This window comes from Trachinotus anak, unplaced genomic scaffold (assembly GCF_046630095.1).
Source record: "Trachinotus anak isolate AG129_WGS33_773 ecotype Australia unplaced genomic scaffold, CSIRO_AGI_Tana_v1 ptg000021l, whole genome shotgun sequence".
In the NCBI taxonomy this organism is placed as follows: Eukaryota; Metazoa; Chordata; class Actinopteri; order Carangiformes; family Carangidae; genus Trachinotus; species Trachinotus anak.
This window is the reverse complement of record NW_027273872.1, coordinates 260,119-275,315: the sequence shown is the minus strand read 5'-3', so window position 1 is coordinate 275,315 and position 15,197 is coordinate 260,119. Positions and strand designations below refer to the sequence as shown.

The 15,197-nt window shown below is 39.9% G+C and overlaps 1 protein-coding gene across 1 annotated transcript in view; it reads left to right on the top strand.

Annotated features, from left to right (window-relative positions):
• The window catches only part of pcdh11 (protocadherin 11), a 140,232-nt gene extending 125,266 nt beyond the window's left edge, over positions 1-14,966 (top strand). The window contains exon 7 of the mRNA XM_071457590.1: positions 10,597-14,966. Within this exon, the coding sequence (XP_071313691.1) occupies positions 10,597-11,060 (464 nt within the window). The 3' untranslated portion in view covers positions 11,061-14,966. The remainder of the gene's footprint in view (positions 1-10,596) is intronic.
• The last annotated feature ends 231 nt before the right edge of the window (positions 14,967-15,197 follow it).

Genomic DNA, 15,197 nt, shown 5'->3' with positions numbered 1-15,197 from the left:
GATACCAAAACTTTCACAAGAGAGGACCAGTCCATTTTTCTTAGAAAAGCAAGTTTTTTTGTGTTTTGTTTTTTTTGAAGTGAAATGGTTTGATGGGGTCTCATGCAAAATAAGACACTCTATACTAACTATTAGGAGCTATTGCTCCTAAAATCATTGACCCTGCACTGGTAGCTTTCTCTTCCCACCCATAAAAAACAAACGCTGCCACCCCTCAGCCCTAAAAGACTTCAGAAGTCACTCCTGCCAGGCCCAACATTTCTGCACCAGTTAATAAAGGGGAAATGAATCGTATCAGTGTTGCTGTCTTTGCTCATGGTGAATAGGAAATTATCATAGAGATGGGTATTGGTGCCTTCACACACTGAATTACATTGAGAGCGAGCCTGTTTTTCTCTCTGTCCCACATTCACACACTCACTCATACATGTGCACAAAGGCGTGCACGCGTACAAACAGACGCAGTAGCTTGAAATAAACTGCAGGGATGAAATTGGCTATAGTGATGTCATCGTAGCTGTGGTGGTGGTGGTGGTGATGAGCCAGGGAGCCCTGGCAATTTTCTCCCACAATTCTACAAACACCCGGACATGTTAGTGACATTTGGGTTTTTTTGTCTTTTTTTTGCTAAGTTCCCGTCTCTCCATGCCTTCCCTCGGCTCTGCTAAGACATGTCAACATTAGAGCTGATACTAGATGCCAGGCAGAAGAAACGTGACACACCCTTGCCTCTTTGTTGGTGTTTGTCGTGTTAGAGGAGGACGAAACAACTGACACAAAGAGGATGGAACCGCGGGACAACACAATATACAAGTGTCCTCAGGACCTGACAGGCGAGCAAAATCAAAGACATGGGGTGTTAATATCTGATAGTTAGTGCTCTGGGCTAAACAGCATAAAAGACATTGAGGTCAATGGGTTGTTGTCAGTCTCTAGAGGAAAGCAGTTCTGTGGCTATTTTCTCCATCTCTTCCTCTGTGGACTGTTGTAGCCACTGGAGCATTCTCCTCATCATCACAGGCAGAATACAATCAGCAAACCGACTTTCTGCTTTTGCCCTTTTATTTCATTATAATTCTTTTTTTTCCTACTGAGTCTGTTTAGAAGCCAAAGAGGAGCCGTTAGACTTTCCAGTCTAGAAAAGAAAGCAGTGTTGAAGACACTGAAACCGGTTTTCAACTCCAAACTGGTAACAATATATTTGGATCAAATCTAAAACAATGACACTTAACTAAGAATAATACATAATTAAAAGCATTAAAGATAGTTATTTTTAGGAGTCTGCTATAATCATTATTATAACCATTAATTCAATATCAAATATTGATGCAATATATCAGTATACTCTATAACCAGACTGAATATAAACGAAATGATAATTGCTCTGAGTTATAATTACGTTTGTTCTTACATTTAAAAAGGCTTGCATTACAGTATTGAATAAAATCACCACAAATCCTTATCATGAGCTAATCTGTGTCAATAACACAGAGATAGTGTGTAACATCAATTGAATGTGTTTATGTAAGAGCAGTTTTCATGAGGAGACTGTTATGAAAGGTTTGGGTCACTCAGAGTCGATACCAATGGCAGCAGAGTGAAGCTTCTTCTCTCCTGGTTGAAACTGAAGTCTCTACAGCAGCAGTTATTTAAAGTATTGTTTATTTTTTCACAGATTGGAAATATGTTCTAGTTTTTTTATTGCATTATTTATGAACTTAACTTCACACCTTTTTTTTTATCTTTCAGTACCTGCCATACTCTCTCACACTCTTCTTCCCTCCCTGTGTCTATCTGAATCTGTCGCTTTCTCTCTGTTGTGAATGGTAGTTGACAATGCTTATGCTCAACACACCCCAAATAAAGTGTGTAGTGACAAAAACATTAACACAAGCCACTGAGTACCTCTGTGATTTTAGTGAGAGCATATCTGTCAGCCGGGACCTGGGGGAGTAAAAAAGCATATATCTGAACTTTCAGTGTCGGCTGTTTGGGTGGAGGATTGTCACAGTCAACATCAAACAGTAAAAGTAAAGCTGTGATTTATTGAATGTGCTGCTTGTTTCTGCTTTCATGTTTGCCACTGATACATTATATGACTTTTCTTCTGCTTTCAAGAACATGGTGATGCGGATGAATTAAACATGTTAAGCAGGAACAGGTCTTTCTCTGAAAGCCTTACCCTTTTCTTGATAACCCCTTTTTAGACATTCAGTGGACTTATCACAGCGTATAAATAGGACAGAATTCATTATTCAGGGGAGGTTTCAGTGAAAAATTAATAGTCGTCCCCGGAGGAGGGTCTGTGGCACTTTGGAAAAGGAAAACCTTTAAAGTGTACATGCACAGGGGGATCTGGAGAGAGGCTGCCCCTCATATTAAAACCTTTACCATGCTACACTACACACTGATATTTCAAATATGAGTTTGCTCAGCATTAATGACTGTGACTAATACTGCGTACAGTCTGCATTCAGTTCCTAAGCTGTCCTCAAAATATTTTGAAAATGGAGAAAGAAAAGGAAGAGAAATGGGATGCACATGACACATTTTCAGGATTGTCAAGCAGGACAAAACACCTGGACTTGAGCTGCTGACATCTGAAGAGAGACCCCTGATTACACCAAAAATTTCACTCACTGTACAATAAAAACAAAAAAAAACACAACAAAAAGTGTACACTAGGTCCCCTCTCAGCTCTTTCATATAAGAGATTACAATTTTCACCGTGGCCACCAGCCACTCACACACTGAAATCATGCTGCCGCCAGTGCTGAGTGGTTTTCAGCCTGCCAGTTATCCGTTGAAAGATGGGCTTCATGATGCCTTTGTATCCACTTCCTATCTGCCTGGCCATGGAGGCAATAACAGTAATGTATGGCTAAGGGAAAACAGAGCTAATCATCAATGACTGCAAGATATATAGCATATGCAGTGGAACCTTGTTTATTACCCTCTCTTCTCCTCCTGCTGGATCCATCGGCCATAGCCTACAGACAGGCTGCCAGATCTGGAGCTTCTTCAATGTTAATTTGATTCAATCTTGTTTTCCATAATAATTGGGGGCAATGGGTCAGAGTGATGAATTTGCTTGTTACATGACACAGGATGCAGCACAGTGGAGGCTGCTGTTTGTGTCTCTCTGCTCTCTCCTCCCTCATGTAAAGCAGGGGCCGCATTTTTTTTTTTTTTATTAGCGATAATCTGAAAACATCCCATTGTTAGTGTCTCCTAATGCAAAGGTTTCGTTCTTTGAGGACTTCTTCATGCTTCAATTCCCCTTCTAATTTGATTTTTATATGGGAAGCTAAGAGAGTTATAAGTGACATTTACATTTTTAGATGAAATTCATTCTGTAAAAAATCAGGATTGTTTAGATAGTATTCCCACCGGAACAATCCAATCTTCTGCAAATATCAGACAGCTTTTTCAGGTCCCACTTAATCAGCCGATTTTCCTTTCTTTCTTAATCCTTCTAAAATACTTTCACTTCTTTTTTATTCCACACTCTTTATTTTCATTTCCCAGGCCTCACATTATCTACCCAATATGGAAATTTTCAGACATTCATCCATGTGCAATGAATTTTAAGGTGAATTCACATTTTTTTAATCTCATAAATATACATTTATGTATTGCTTCCTTGTCAGTGACAGCACTCCTTCAGTACATCTACAGTACCGTCCAGCGCCTGCACAAGTACAGACTCACAAAGAGGAGAATCAATGGGTACCCCCATGTGAGGTTTTAAAAGGAGAGCATCAGCGTTGGTGTGTGTGTGTGTGTGTGTCTACATGTCTTGTGATTCTACCCCCTCTAGAAGCTCTGTGCCTCTGCCTGTGTGTGTCATTGTGGTGATGAGCGCTGATTGCAGATTGTTATGGTGTTTGCACCTCTCATCTCTCTGGCCCATGCTGGGTATTTGGCCAGGCCTGATTGTGTTGATGGTGACACTGGCACCTTGTCCTCGGGTGGGGAGGCCCAATAGCAGTCCAGACATAATGAAGGAGATGTAATCAACCAATGTCACACACAAAAAGTCAAGTGTGAAGACGAAAGCTGTTTGTGTGTTCTACCTTCCCAACTGCACTCTCTTCTGATGGAAATCACACAGTTGTTGATGTCAGTTCTTGTTTTTTTGGAAAGTGAGGTGTTATGAAGTTGAAGTGTGTGTTTTTTTTTCTTTCTCCTCCTGACAACAAAGGTGACTTGGAGATAAAGGAAATTACATTAAATTAAGTCTTGACATTATGTTGCTGTTGTATATTCTCAGGGGAGAAACAGGTGCTTCACCCTACAACATACTTTTAATCAATGGCAACAAAAAGAAAGAAGCAAAAGCCTGGCACTGGGCTGTTCAGGAGATCCTTTCTCTCTTTGTGCACTTTGTCCTCTCTCTGTGCTTTGTTATTTGTTTTGGTGTTCTAATCTCAGCCAAGTCAATAATATTCTTTGTTGTCTGAAATTGTGTGTCGGGAACAAAAAGGCCTCCTCCGTTTGTTGAAAGTACCTGTCTGTGACTTTTCACTCTCTCACACTCTAGATAAAGTAATCATTAGATGTTGTTTTCTGCCTGCAATTACTTTCAGTTACAATGGGTCAAACACTCGGAAAGCAAAAGGGGTCGAGAGCAGACAAGGCTAGATGGATTACAGGAGAGAAACTGTATAGGTCCCACAAGTGCTGATAAATACGTATGTAGCTCAGAGACTCACTGTTGTCAGCAGCGTCTCAGTAAATGCATCAAAAGTAATTAGTCTAGAGTATATATGGACAACCTCACTCCCCTCTTATCTGCATCACATTGTCTCCTTTAAAAAGGGACATTCATTACATCTGGCACTATTTGTTTTAAAAAGTAAAAAAAGTGGAGCAACGGCTCTGCCATTTCTTACATCTCCCTTTTTATCGCTGCTACACAGAATAGCTCTGAAATTTATGTTTCAGTGGAAAAATCCACTCTGTGATTATTGTAAGTAATTCATTACCATTCACTGGCATGCAGTTCTTTATGTGATCACTCAATAGGTTGGCCAGGGGTTCAGAACAGGCTCTATAGAGATATTTCTATTGTTTCATTCCTCATTCTATGATAAAATCGTGTTAATAAAATTCTGCAGTAGTCCTTGACAAGCTGTCAACCCCAGCACAGCTCCTTATAGATCTTAATACATGTCAGCCTCCTACATGGCACCGCTGACCTCTACGGCAGAGCTGGTCTCTGCCTTCCAAAGAGCATGCCAAGTTTTTATTGCTACAATGGAATATTTACTTCCTCCTCCACGCCCTTGTCAGCAGTGACAATGACAGCTCTTATTGCCTTCGCCAGGGATTATACTGTACCTCCTCCTGATAAAAGTAAAGAAAACCAAATAGCATTTGAGTCTGACGTGCAGAGAAAAGTTAATTTTCAGAATCCTTGCCATAGAGACAGGTTTTTTTCCAGAGAAGTCAGACCTTGTCTCCATGCCTGCATATTCTTATTTCATTGTTAAAGTAATGTATATGCAGAAATTATAACTACAGCATATACTTGTCCTTGCCTCAGCCTCTCATGAGCTTTGTTATATCTTGAATTTAACCTGAATTCTTATGAGTACATGTCATCAAAACCATGAATCAGTCACAAGTGTGTATCATAAATATAAACCCAAAGAAGGCAGGAGGAACGGTGACAGGTATCAAGCATGAACATGTTCTCACTAACTTGTTCCATGCAGATGCTTGGTCAGGACCCCATGGTGTCGTTTCTTAACACACTCCTTTAGACAACATGTGTTTTGAGTGAATGGAACATTGGTGAAGATTATGGAAGGATCGTGGTGTGGTTTAATAAAGAAAAAGTTCCATCTGACTGAATGCACTCTCAGCCGATACACACCTGCTTAACTCATGCGTCGACTTTCAGCACAGCAGAGAACAATGTAAGTCTATCACACTACCCCTGAAAAATTATGCTAAAGGGCTACGGTGTGTCAAAAAGTGAAACATCCCTATGTGACGACTTGGGAGTGAGACTGCCCTCAAGTGGGCTGTGTCGTATTTGTAATTCAGGGAAAGCAAGACGTTGGTCTCCCCTTCACTTGATGACTGCCAGAGCTGTGATGAAAGTAATGGCATCTCTCCTTTCAGTGCAACACCAAGAGGTTTTAATAGCGCTATTATAAATGCCCATTCATTTGCCTATCCAGATTGTACATTTGGAGTGGGTATAGGCCAAGTGAAGAGATAAAGTCTTATTTATTACAAGCCAATTATTTCTACTGAGATTCTATTAGTTTGAAAGAATCCTCCATATTCCTGTTTTTCAGTATTTTGGTTTCCCTCCAGACACAGAGACTCTCAGCCTCATCTCATCTCCTATCACACAACAACACATAATATGAGGATGTTAACATTTTTCCACTTGTCATGGTAATGTAATATATTCCAAGAAGGTTCATGAAAGACAAGGTCTCAATTTTAAACATCTAATACAGCATCTTATTTTTTTATTTTGTGACATGATTAAACTTGTTGATCCCACAAATGAAGCCATACTGAGAGAAGCAGAGCTCTGGTGAAAGGTTTATTTTCTTTGCAGTTTTGTGAATGTTGTGTAACTAAAAAGAAAAAGAACTTCCTCTGAGCTTTCTAAGTCTTTGCAGTGAAGAAAACAATTATGTTGCATAGCGACAGTCCATGAATCAAAACCTTAAACAACAAGAGAACCTTTCAGTCCAATAGATCACCATCTAGAAACAATGCATGTAACACAAGTATAATGTAAATACGGCTATGATCATGCTTGCTAACATGGATGCAGTGTGCAACATGATGCTTTCACGGGACAATACATGAGTTTGATGCATGTAGGTTTCAGGCCGAAAAATTAAAAAGACTGCACCAATTAACAGTGTAGGATGAGTCAGGGGCCTAGTCCACCTTCCTGATGGCTGTTCAAGGAATTTAATGTCCTAGATGCATGCAATTATCCTTTTAATTAGCAATAATGAGTTTATGCATGCTGAAATAATGAGATGAATCGTGATATGTGTGCAGACCTTAATGTGAAGCTCATCAAGATGTAACTAGCTCTGTCAGTAAATATCATCAACTGTCATGTTAAATATCTCATACTGTTGTACTGAAAACTGGCTATTACGCACCCTAGCTGTGTGTGTGTGTGTGTGTGTGTGTGCATGTGTGTTTCTGACTGTCACAACCTGTACATGCATTAGTGGATTTCATGGCCATCAGAGAAAAAAATAAGGGAGATTGGATTGAATGCGTACCAGTACAATAAAAGAGGCAAAATAAAATGTGTAAACACAAAATATGTAATCCCACATTCACCACTGTTTAGGAAAATTATACTAGAAACACGTGTGCGTCATACTTAGGGGCTGATTGTTTTAAATTAGAACATTGTATTTACAAGGACATGATTATTGATGAATTGCCTTCACGCCAACTGACTGGAATATTACAAAAATAAGATGAGCAACTGAACACTTCAACACAAGCCAATACAATATACTTGCAGTTTTTGATGGAGTTAATCTGAAGACTGGCTCAGTAAGGCTTTTATCCAGCTTTTAGGATCAAGTCCGTGGTGATGTACTAGACTGCATTGGATTGAAAGATGTTTATCTGATGCTGGTGTTCATTTTTTCCCCTGCTTGCAACAGCATATACTAAAGTCGTAAAATACTTAAAAGTCTGAACGAAAAAAAAGTTCTGTCTTAAAAAGTTTGTGAGGACTATTGAACTGAATTGGATTGCAAAATATTGCAGGCATTCAAGTTATCATGTCTGACCCCTTATATTTCTAAATTAAAAGATTTCACAGAGAAACATCTGCACTGCATCAACCCCACCGTGTGTCCAGAGGAACGGCTGTATTTTCATTTAGTTTGAGAAAACATTGGTTCAGAATGCTTTTCATGCCATCCAGCACTCTCATGCCTCCCTCTCACATGTGTTCAATGGTTATACAAGCTGTAATGTTTGACCACATGAATGGAAGGTCAGCTGAAGGTGGATACAGCGGTGTTCGATCAGCGGCTGGCCAAAGGATGTGTTGATGTTGCAGAACAGGACTGCTGTAGGCTACCACTGGTATTGACCTTGTGTATGACCATAACATCCACTAGAAACCTAGAACCATGGCATAGCGGGGTTTCCAAGAAATACACAAGACCACATATAATAGATTACTTCATGACGGAGCAGCCAAATTAACCTGCAAGTTGTTTTGAATCAGAGCATGAATTGAATACTGCTTCATTTCTAGAGTCAACAGAGCTCAGTCACTTCCGGTGACTGCAACTCAACTTATGTTAGATGTTCCGTCTCTACAGAGTAACTAAACCCTATCATAGTTTTGTTTCAACCACATCACCACTTCTCAGAGAAGATGAATCCTCTCAAATGAGAACAGTTGGTCTGATCTCAGTCGTGCTGTCTATTATACCCCATTGTTTGCCATTATCCCCACTTGTCTGCCACTCAAATTTCCTTGAAGGGAATGTAGGAAAGAATGTTCACAGCATCAGTGATGTGTGATTCCTCCCGAAAGCTCTGCGGGGTACAGTTGTTTCCCCTGAATACAAAAGACAGCGGCATCACAAGCAGGCTGTGGCATACCTCTAGCTGACGAAAGCAGCCAGAGCTGTCAGCGACATCACTCACGCCGTGCTTTCACCCTCCCAAACCCGCCACCACCTTTCCAAACTCTCCCACTGGAATAGAAAATAGTACAGGCCCATGTCTTTGGGAGAGGCTGGTTGTGAAATATTGCATACAAAATTTGGAGGCACTGAAGGCTGTTGACACAGAAATGCTGTGAGTTCAAGCTGTGTGAAGTCACAGAGCCTCAGACTACGCTTCAGTTGTAAAGTACGCCACGTTAAAGACATCTGTGCAACTGCACTGATCATTTCAAGTTGAGGAGGTGGGAATAAGTCTGGCAAAGATACACTTTTGAATGCATGTCTGTTGTGTGCTTGAGGAATAAGACATTTATGCTAATAGCATTACCTCATCAAAAACAGCAATACCCTGAAAAGACATCACCAGCAGCAGAAAACACTCAGAGAGAGATTGAGTCAGGGCACAGCCCAGACTTGGCTTGGCCCTTTTGCGCTAGCTCAGAGAATGAGAAAGCAGCATCCATTTTTGCCTTAATGAAGTTAGTGACCCTCTGAAAGGTGACACATTTACCGCCCAGGGGATTTATACACTCCTGCTCCAAGGCTCCAGTTCAATATGGAGAGGACAGATTTGACTCCACGTGGGCCCTCCAAATATATCCTCACAATTTATATCAGGCGATTCACTTTCAGACACTGCTCTCATAATTAAAGTTGACGCTATGCTATTCAATCTGTGGTAGCACAGAAATACAAAAAAAAAGTGCACTGGGCCATTATGCACCAATCTAGATAGTTTTGGGGGGCTGGACTGCTATCACTAATGTAGACCTATAAGAACATTCATTTTCATTTGCCATACAACAATAAACAAGATGGCAAGAAGATTTGCCGATGTCTGTGGAATAGAATTACACAGTGCGTGCAGAACTTGTATGCATGAAGGAAATAGTTGTCCCAGCACACTAGGGTCTAAGACCACTTAATTATTTATAGCATTCTTATTTATGCAAATATGCTAAATAATTTCTACATGACAGCTTGAAGCTGAGGCCTAGAGGAGCGATGTGGTGTTCGAATGAGGACCCCTCTTTCCTTTGTATGGCCTAGGAAACAACACCGCAGGCTCCTGGTTGCCGTGGTGCATACTGTTTTACATTCTAATTATCTGGCTTGACAGGCTTTATTGCTGAGGCTCAATGCTGAGGCCTCAACCCAGACTCATTCCACATGTGATGTCAGTGGCGGGATAATGAGATAAGATAGTTTGAGTGTTTAGCCTTGCTCGGTCGCCTCTTCATTCAATTTTCTTTTTTTTAATTCTCTTCCATGCATGCAAAACTAAACACTGGCACAATTATCTATGTATATTAATTGTACCTAAATATGCTAAAGATGCTCACAGCATCCTGGTGTAATGTGTTCTCCTTTTCCCAGCTCTCAGTATTTGAGTTTTCTTATTAGACCAGATTTATTTTGGATTCTGAAAGATCAGAAGGATTTAAGGTTTGCCACACTGACAGTGATTAAAATAAACAATGCTTTGTTAAGATGTTCATTAAATATTAAATACAGTAAAGCCAATCCAAGACACAAACAGCAAGACATTTTTTTTCTAACTTTAATTAAGCTACAGGGAATTCATTGCATATTGTAGGTAAACAGACAGAGTCACGGGAATACCAATGGAAATTAAATGCTCTGCTGGTGTTTTTCTCATTACAAGATGAAATGAAACATTTATCACTGACTTTCATTTCACTAAAAGGCTGACATTTTGTGGGTCAACCACTGATAGAGACGACAACTGTCTTCTGTTTACATAATGATTCATGAGTTCATTCAGTGCTTTCTCCTACACCCTGGTAAAATCATCGTATTTCAGCTGTACTCTCTATATGTTCTGACCTGATGGATTAACTGTGTTGTTTTCTTCTTTTTCTCCTTCTCTCCATTTTTACAGCCATCGAGGTGAACCTGCAGAAAGCCTTGGCTGAGGCCTCTGAGACCTGTACCCAGGAGTGTCTGATACTGGGCCACTCTGACAGCTGCTGGATGCCCCCAGCCCTGGCCCAGTTCCAGAGTCCTGGCAGCAACAGCCCCACCTCCACCCCTACTGCCACCGCCATCCCCGGTACCCTTCCCTCTTTTGGCTTCCAGCAGAGCTGTGCCCGAGGAGCCAAAGCTAACATGGGCAGCGTGGGGGTCATTGATGGCCGCCACACCCTGGGCAGGTCTGTGCCCAGAAAGGATGAACTGGACAAAGGGATCAACCGACCACAGTTCTACAACACCCTGGATAGACACTGCAGTAATAAGAAGGAGGACCCCGTCAAGGTTATCCCCCTGGCGAGCTTCTCCTCCCCAGGGCAGCAGACGTCCACCGGCGGGGGCAGCAGCTCTTTCTTACATGAGCACCAGTTGTAAGAGTAAAAGACAGATCATCATTGGCCTGTCATACATGAGACTCCATCCACTGACGGCTTTTTGTCAGTGACTTATGATTAGTATGTATGCGTACGTGTGGAGGTATGCATAATCTGAATAACTTTGACCAGCTGGGTTTTACTAATGAAGAGAATGGATTTGATCATGATGATGCTGTTCAGGCAAAATCATAAGGGATCAGTCTGACAGCTTAAGCATTTTCAAGGAAACGTAAGTCTTAACATCGCAGACCCATGTAGAAATAAAAGGTAGTTCAATACCAAAGTAGTTCCATCACAGAAAAAAAGATAATTTTTGTTTTCAGTTTGGTGATTTTAGCTTAGTGATAAGAAAGGGCAATGTACGCTTTCAGCTCCTTGGGCCCAGCTTAGTGGAACTGTGCCCTAAAAGACTATTTCCTTGCACAGAAACAAATGCAAATACAGTACTTTGTGTGGAGTGAGCTAAATTGGGCTAAATGTTAATTATGAGCTCTGGGTGGATGGTGTTTCTGTTCAAGTTTTAGTGAAGTATTGCTCTGTATAACACGCAGCACAGACTCCTTTGGTGGTGGAAGATGTTTCTTTTGTCTTGCTTGAACGTGTTTCAGAAGTCTATTTTGGTCAGGGGACTGCAGAAGTATAAAAAAAAAGTCTACACCCAGAAGTAGGCCAATGGTAGACAGCACCGGTAATCTTTTGCATTCTACATTTTCACCATGGACCAGTACACAAAATATAATAGAGGACACAACACAAACTCCTGCACATACACTCACACATGCCCAAGATGTTTTCCATATGGTGGTTGCTCCATCTATGCCAACTCTATTAAGACAATGTTTCCTTGTAGCATTATCTCAGTAGCTTAGCCTTGGAAAGCGCAGACAGATGCGCTTTGGAGACAAACTCTTTGTTTCCTTCCCTTTGTTTCTATTTTTCACATTTTCCTGCTGAGAAACTCACATGATAACAGCTATGGAGCTCAGTCTAATTACTTTGATGTGTGATCTCAGTGACGACCCTCATTGTGGTTAGAAGGTCTGGAATGGCTCTCCAGGCTAGCCAGAAACATGTAGTTTGCATGTGTAGAGGTAATGAAAAGGTGACAAGTGCTCTGAATTAGCAGCTTTACACACTCCCTCTCTTCCCATCATATCATTAATAACATTTATGTTCTTGCTATTAATTAGTATTTTGTGTTTCCACACAGTTTGGTTTGGCTGTATTATCAGTTCTTACTGTGTTGACAGCAGAATAATAGACCAGAATGCACAAATTTCTTCAGGGTCCTGAGGCCAACTGAATTATTGATGTTAATGTTATTTTTGCAGTTATCATAAGAATAAGCATTGGCACTATTTGAAAGGACCTTCCTGCAGGCTGCCCCTCACCATGGTCTCATCATACACACACTGCATCACTGCCTGTGTGTGTAAATTGTACTGATGATGATAAGTACTTCAGACTAACTCTGCTGTAACAGATTGGGTGCAGTATAATCTATTGCTACAGCAATAAGTGACTTTGCTGATATCCATTTTTCTTTCCAGCAACATCCAAGCCAGGTGTCTACATCATCAGGTATATGATTCATGTGATTCATTTTGTTGTACCACCTTGCAAATTGGGACGAGGCCTAAATCTATAATGCAACGTGACATTCTCGAGGGAAGGTGCAAGGCAAATTGTGTTTGCATGCTCTTAGCTACCACACCTATTCGCTCCAATACTTGGGGTCAGGACTCTTATCATTATACAGAGGATATATCTGAGACTCAGTGAAATGATCACTTATAGGAACAGTGTCAAGGACACAGGAAGGAGCAATTCATTTTCACCCAAGTCAATTACGAAAATGAATTTAATACAAAACAAGCAACTTAACTACATCCTCCTCCAAACATCCATTGATGAAAATGTCCCTGTTTGGGAATCCAATTCCAGCTCATTTACTAATACTCAGATTTTTTTTTTCTCCATCACTTTTCATCTTATTTCTTAGGACAGACATGTATCGCCAAATGGTATAAACAATGCATATTTAATCAAAAGGAGCACATATCAAAGGGAACATACATCATGATGTCACAGAAAATTGGAATTTTATCACTGAAAAATGCAAATCAAACACTTGTGATCTGTGATCAAAAAGTTGCCTCAAAATCCTCACAAGTCTTTTCAGGCTCTGTTTACAATCATGTGAATAAGTAGGGCAAATAAGTTCCTGATTGGATATTTTCAACAAAAATAAAACTGAAAAATAACTCTCAGCTTTTTAAGAACCCCGACCCGAACCCGAACCCCCTCTATTCATTAACAATGAGAAATACAGGCACTATCTGCTGTTGGAGTGTTTATGAATATGAAATTGTGCCCTTCCTCATACCACAGAGGAAGAGAATACCCACTGTCACACTGTAATAAAAATGTGATTGTTGAAATAATTTACCCAATCACATGTGTACAGTAAGCACAATATTACCTGTCTGTGACTCACACTGTGTTTTAACTTATTCTGCCCACATACTCCATACGTACTATAATATTGCAGCAGCATAATCGAAGGAGAAGTTGTAGAGGGAACAGTATAATAACTGCATGAATGTACATCTGTAGGATGTTGCTTTTGATAATAACATGAGTTATTTTGTCTACTGTAGTAACATTTTGTTTTATGCCCTTTCAGAGGTAAAAGTAGTGGTGTTTTTTTTTTTTTTTGTTTCGTTTTTTTTTTTTAACAAAGAGCATACCATATGAATGTTCATTTGTTTTAGGGTTTTTTGGGGATAAGGCTGCTCTGACTAAGTCCTGTATCAAAGGTTTTTGTCTTTCACAAAACACACAGTGAAAAAGATAAAAATGTTAACAGTGATCACAGGTTATCACTTTGCATGATTCTGCTCTCACTGCTATTTTCATAGTTTTCTAATTCCCTCTACCCTGATGATAGAAATAATGAAGATACTATACTCAACACTGACAATTGCTGTTTTAATTTTCAGAATCTTTCTATTCAAATGTGTGTCATGATAACCATGCCAACCCGTGTCATGTTTTGCATGAACTGTTTGGACTTCCATGAGGCGTTTTTTGACACTTGCCTATGTAGGCCATGACATTGTTACATTCAGTGTCAGTATTGATGTTTACTGCTCTACATGTTTGTCTGTCTTATGGATCAAAGCAAATGTTACACAGTGTACACATTCAAACTTTGTGAAATGTGCATACCATTTATTCCTCCACATACACACAAATATCTATACTGTCAGGTAAACTGGATTTTAAACTGTACATAGCAGTACCCCTAAGAACCAGTGATAATGGTTTCAAACTGGAAAGACACATACAGTGAAGACTAAAAGCTACGGGTTAAATACTGGAATTCACAACGTTGATAAAAAGGAAAGCATAAGAAGTGATGAGATGACAATCTCTGTTGTAATGTAAATGGATACATATGCATAATATTGATGAGAGTGTGATTGAATTTGTTTATAGGTGATGTTGTATGTGTGTGAGGGGGGAATGTGTGTGTCTCCTTGCATGTATGAATGTGTGTGTGCGTGTGTGCACATATGTGTATACTGGCATGCACCTTGCCAGAATATTTTATGTACACAAATGTATCTTGTACAAAAAACTATATCAAAATATGATATGAGACTTAAGTATATGCTTGTAAATTAGTCATCAGTGAGTCAGGTCAAGTTTGCTCCGATAGAAGGCTTCAATGCTTGCCAGCGAATCTGTATTGGTCAATTAAAGCTATACAGTCTGTGTTATGCCTTTGTAAGATATTCCATTTAAATCTATGAAAAAAAAAAGACCTTCCATATGGTGAAATGATTTCTCTTGTCATTGAATTTTACTTGAGCCATTAAATATTGCGTCCTCAAAGTATTCTTGAATCATGCTTGTCCTTCACTTTTTGCTGTTGTTTGATTAGATTTGTGTGAGAGTATTGTCATATCAGTGATAGATGTGACATGAGAGCATACTGTCACTGTATTCCAATTATTCCAATTACAAGCTAATGATATAAGACCCATCTAACTGGACATGGCATTTCACCTTCATAAATTCAGGGAAATTAATGCCGCTGGGGATACAATTCAGCCTATGATATATATGT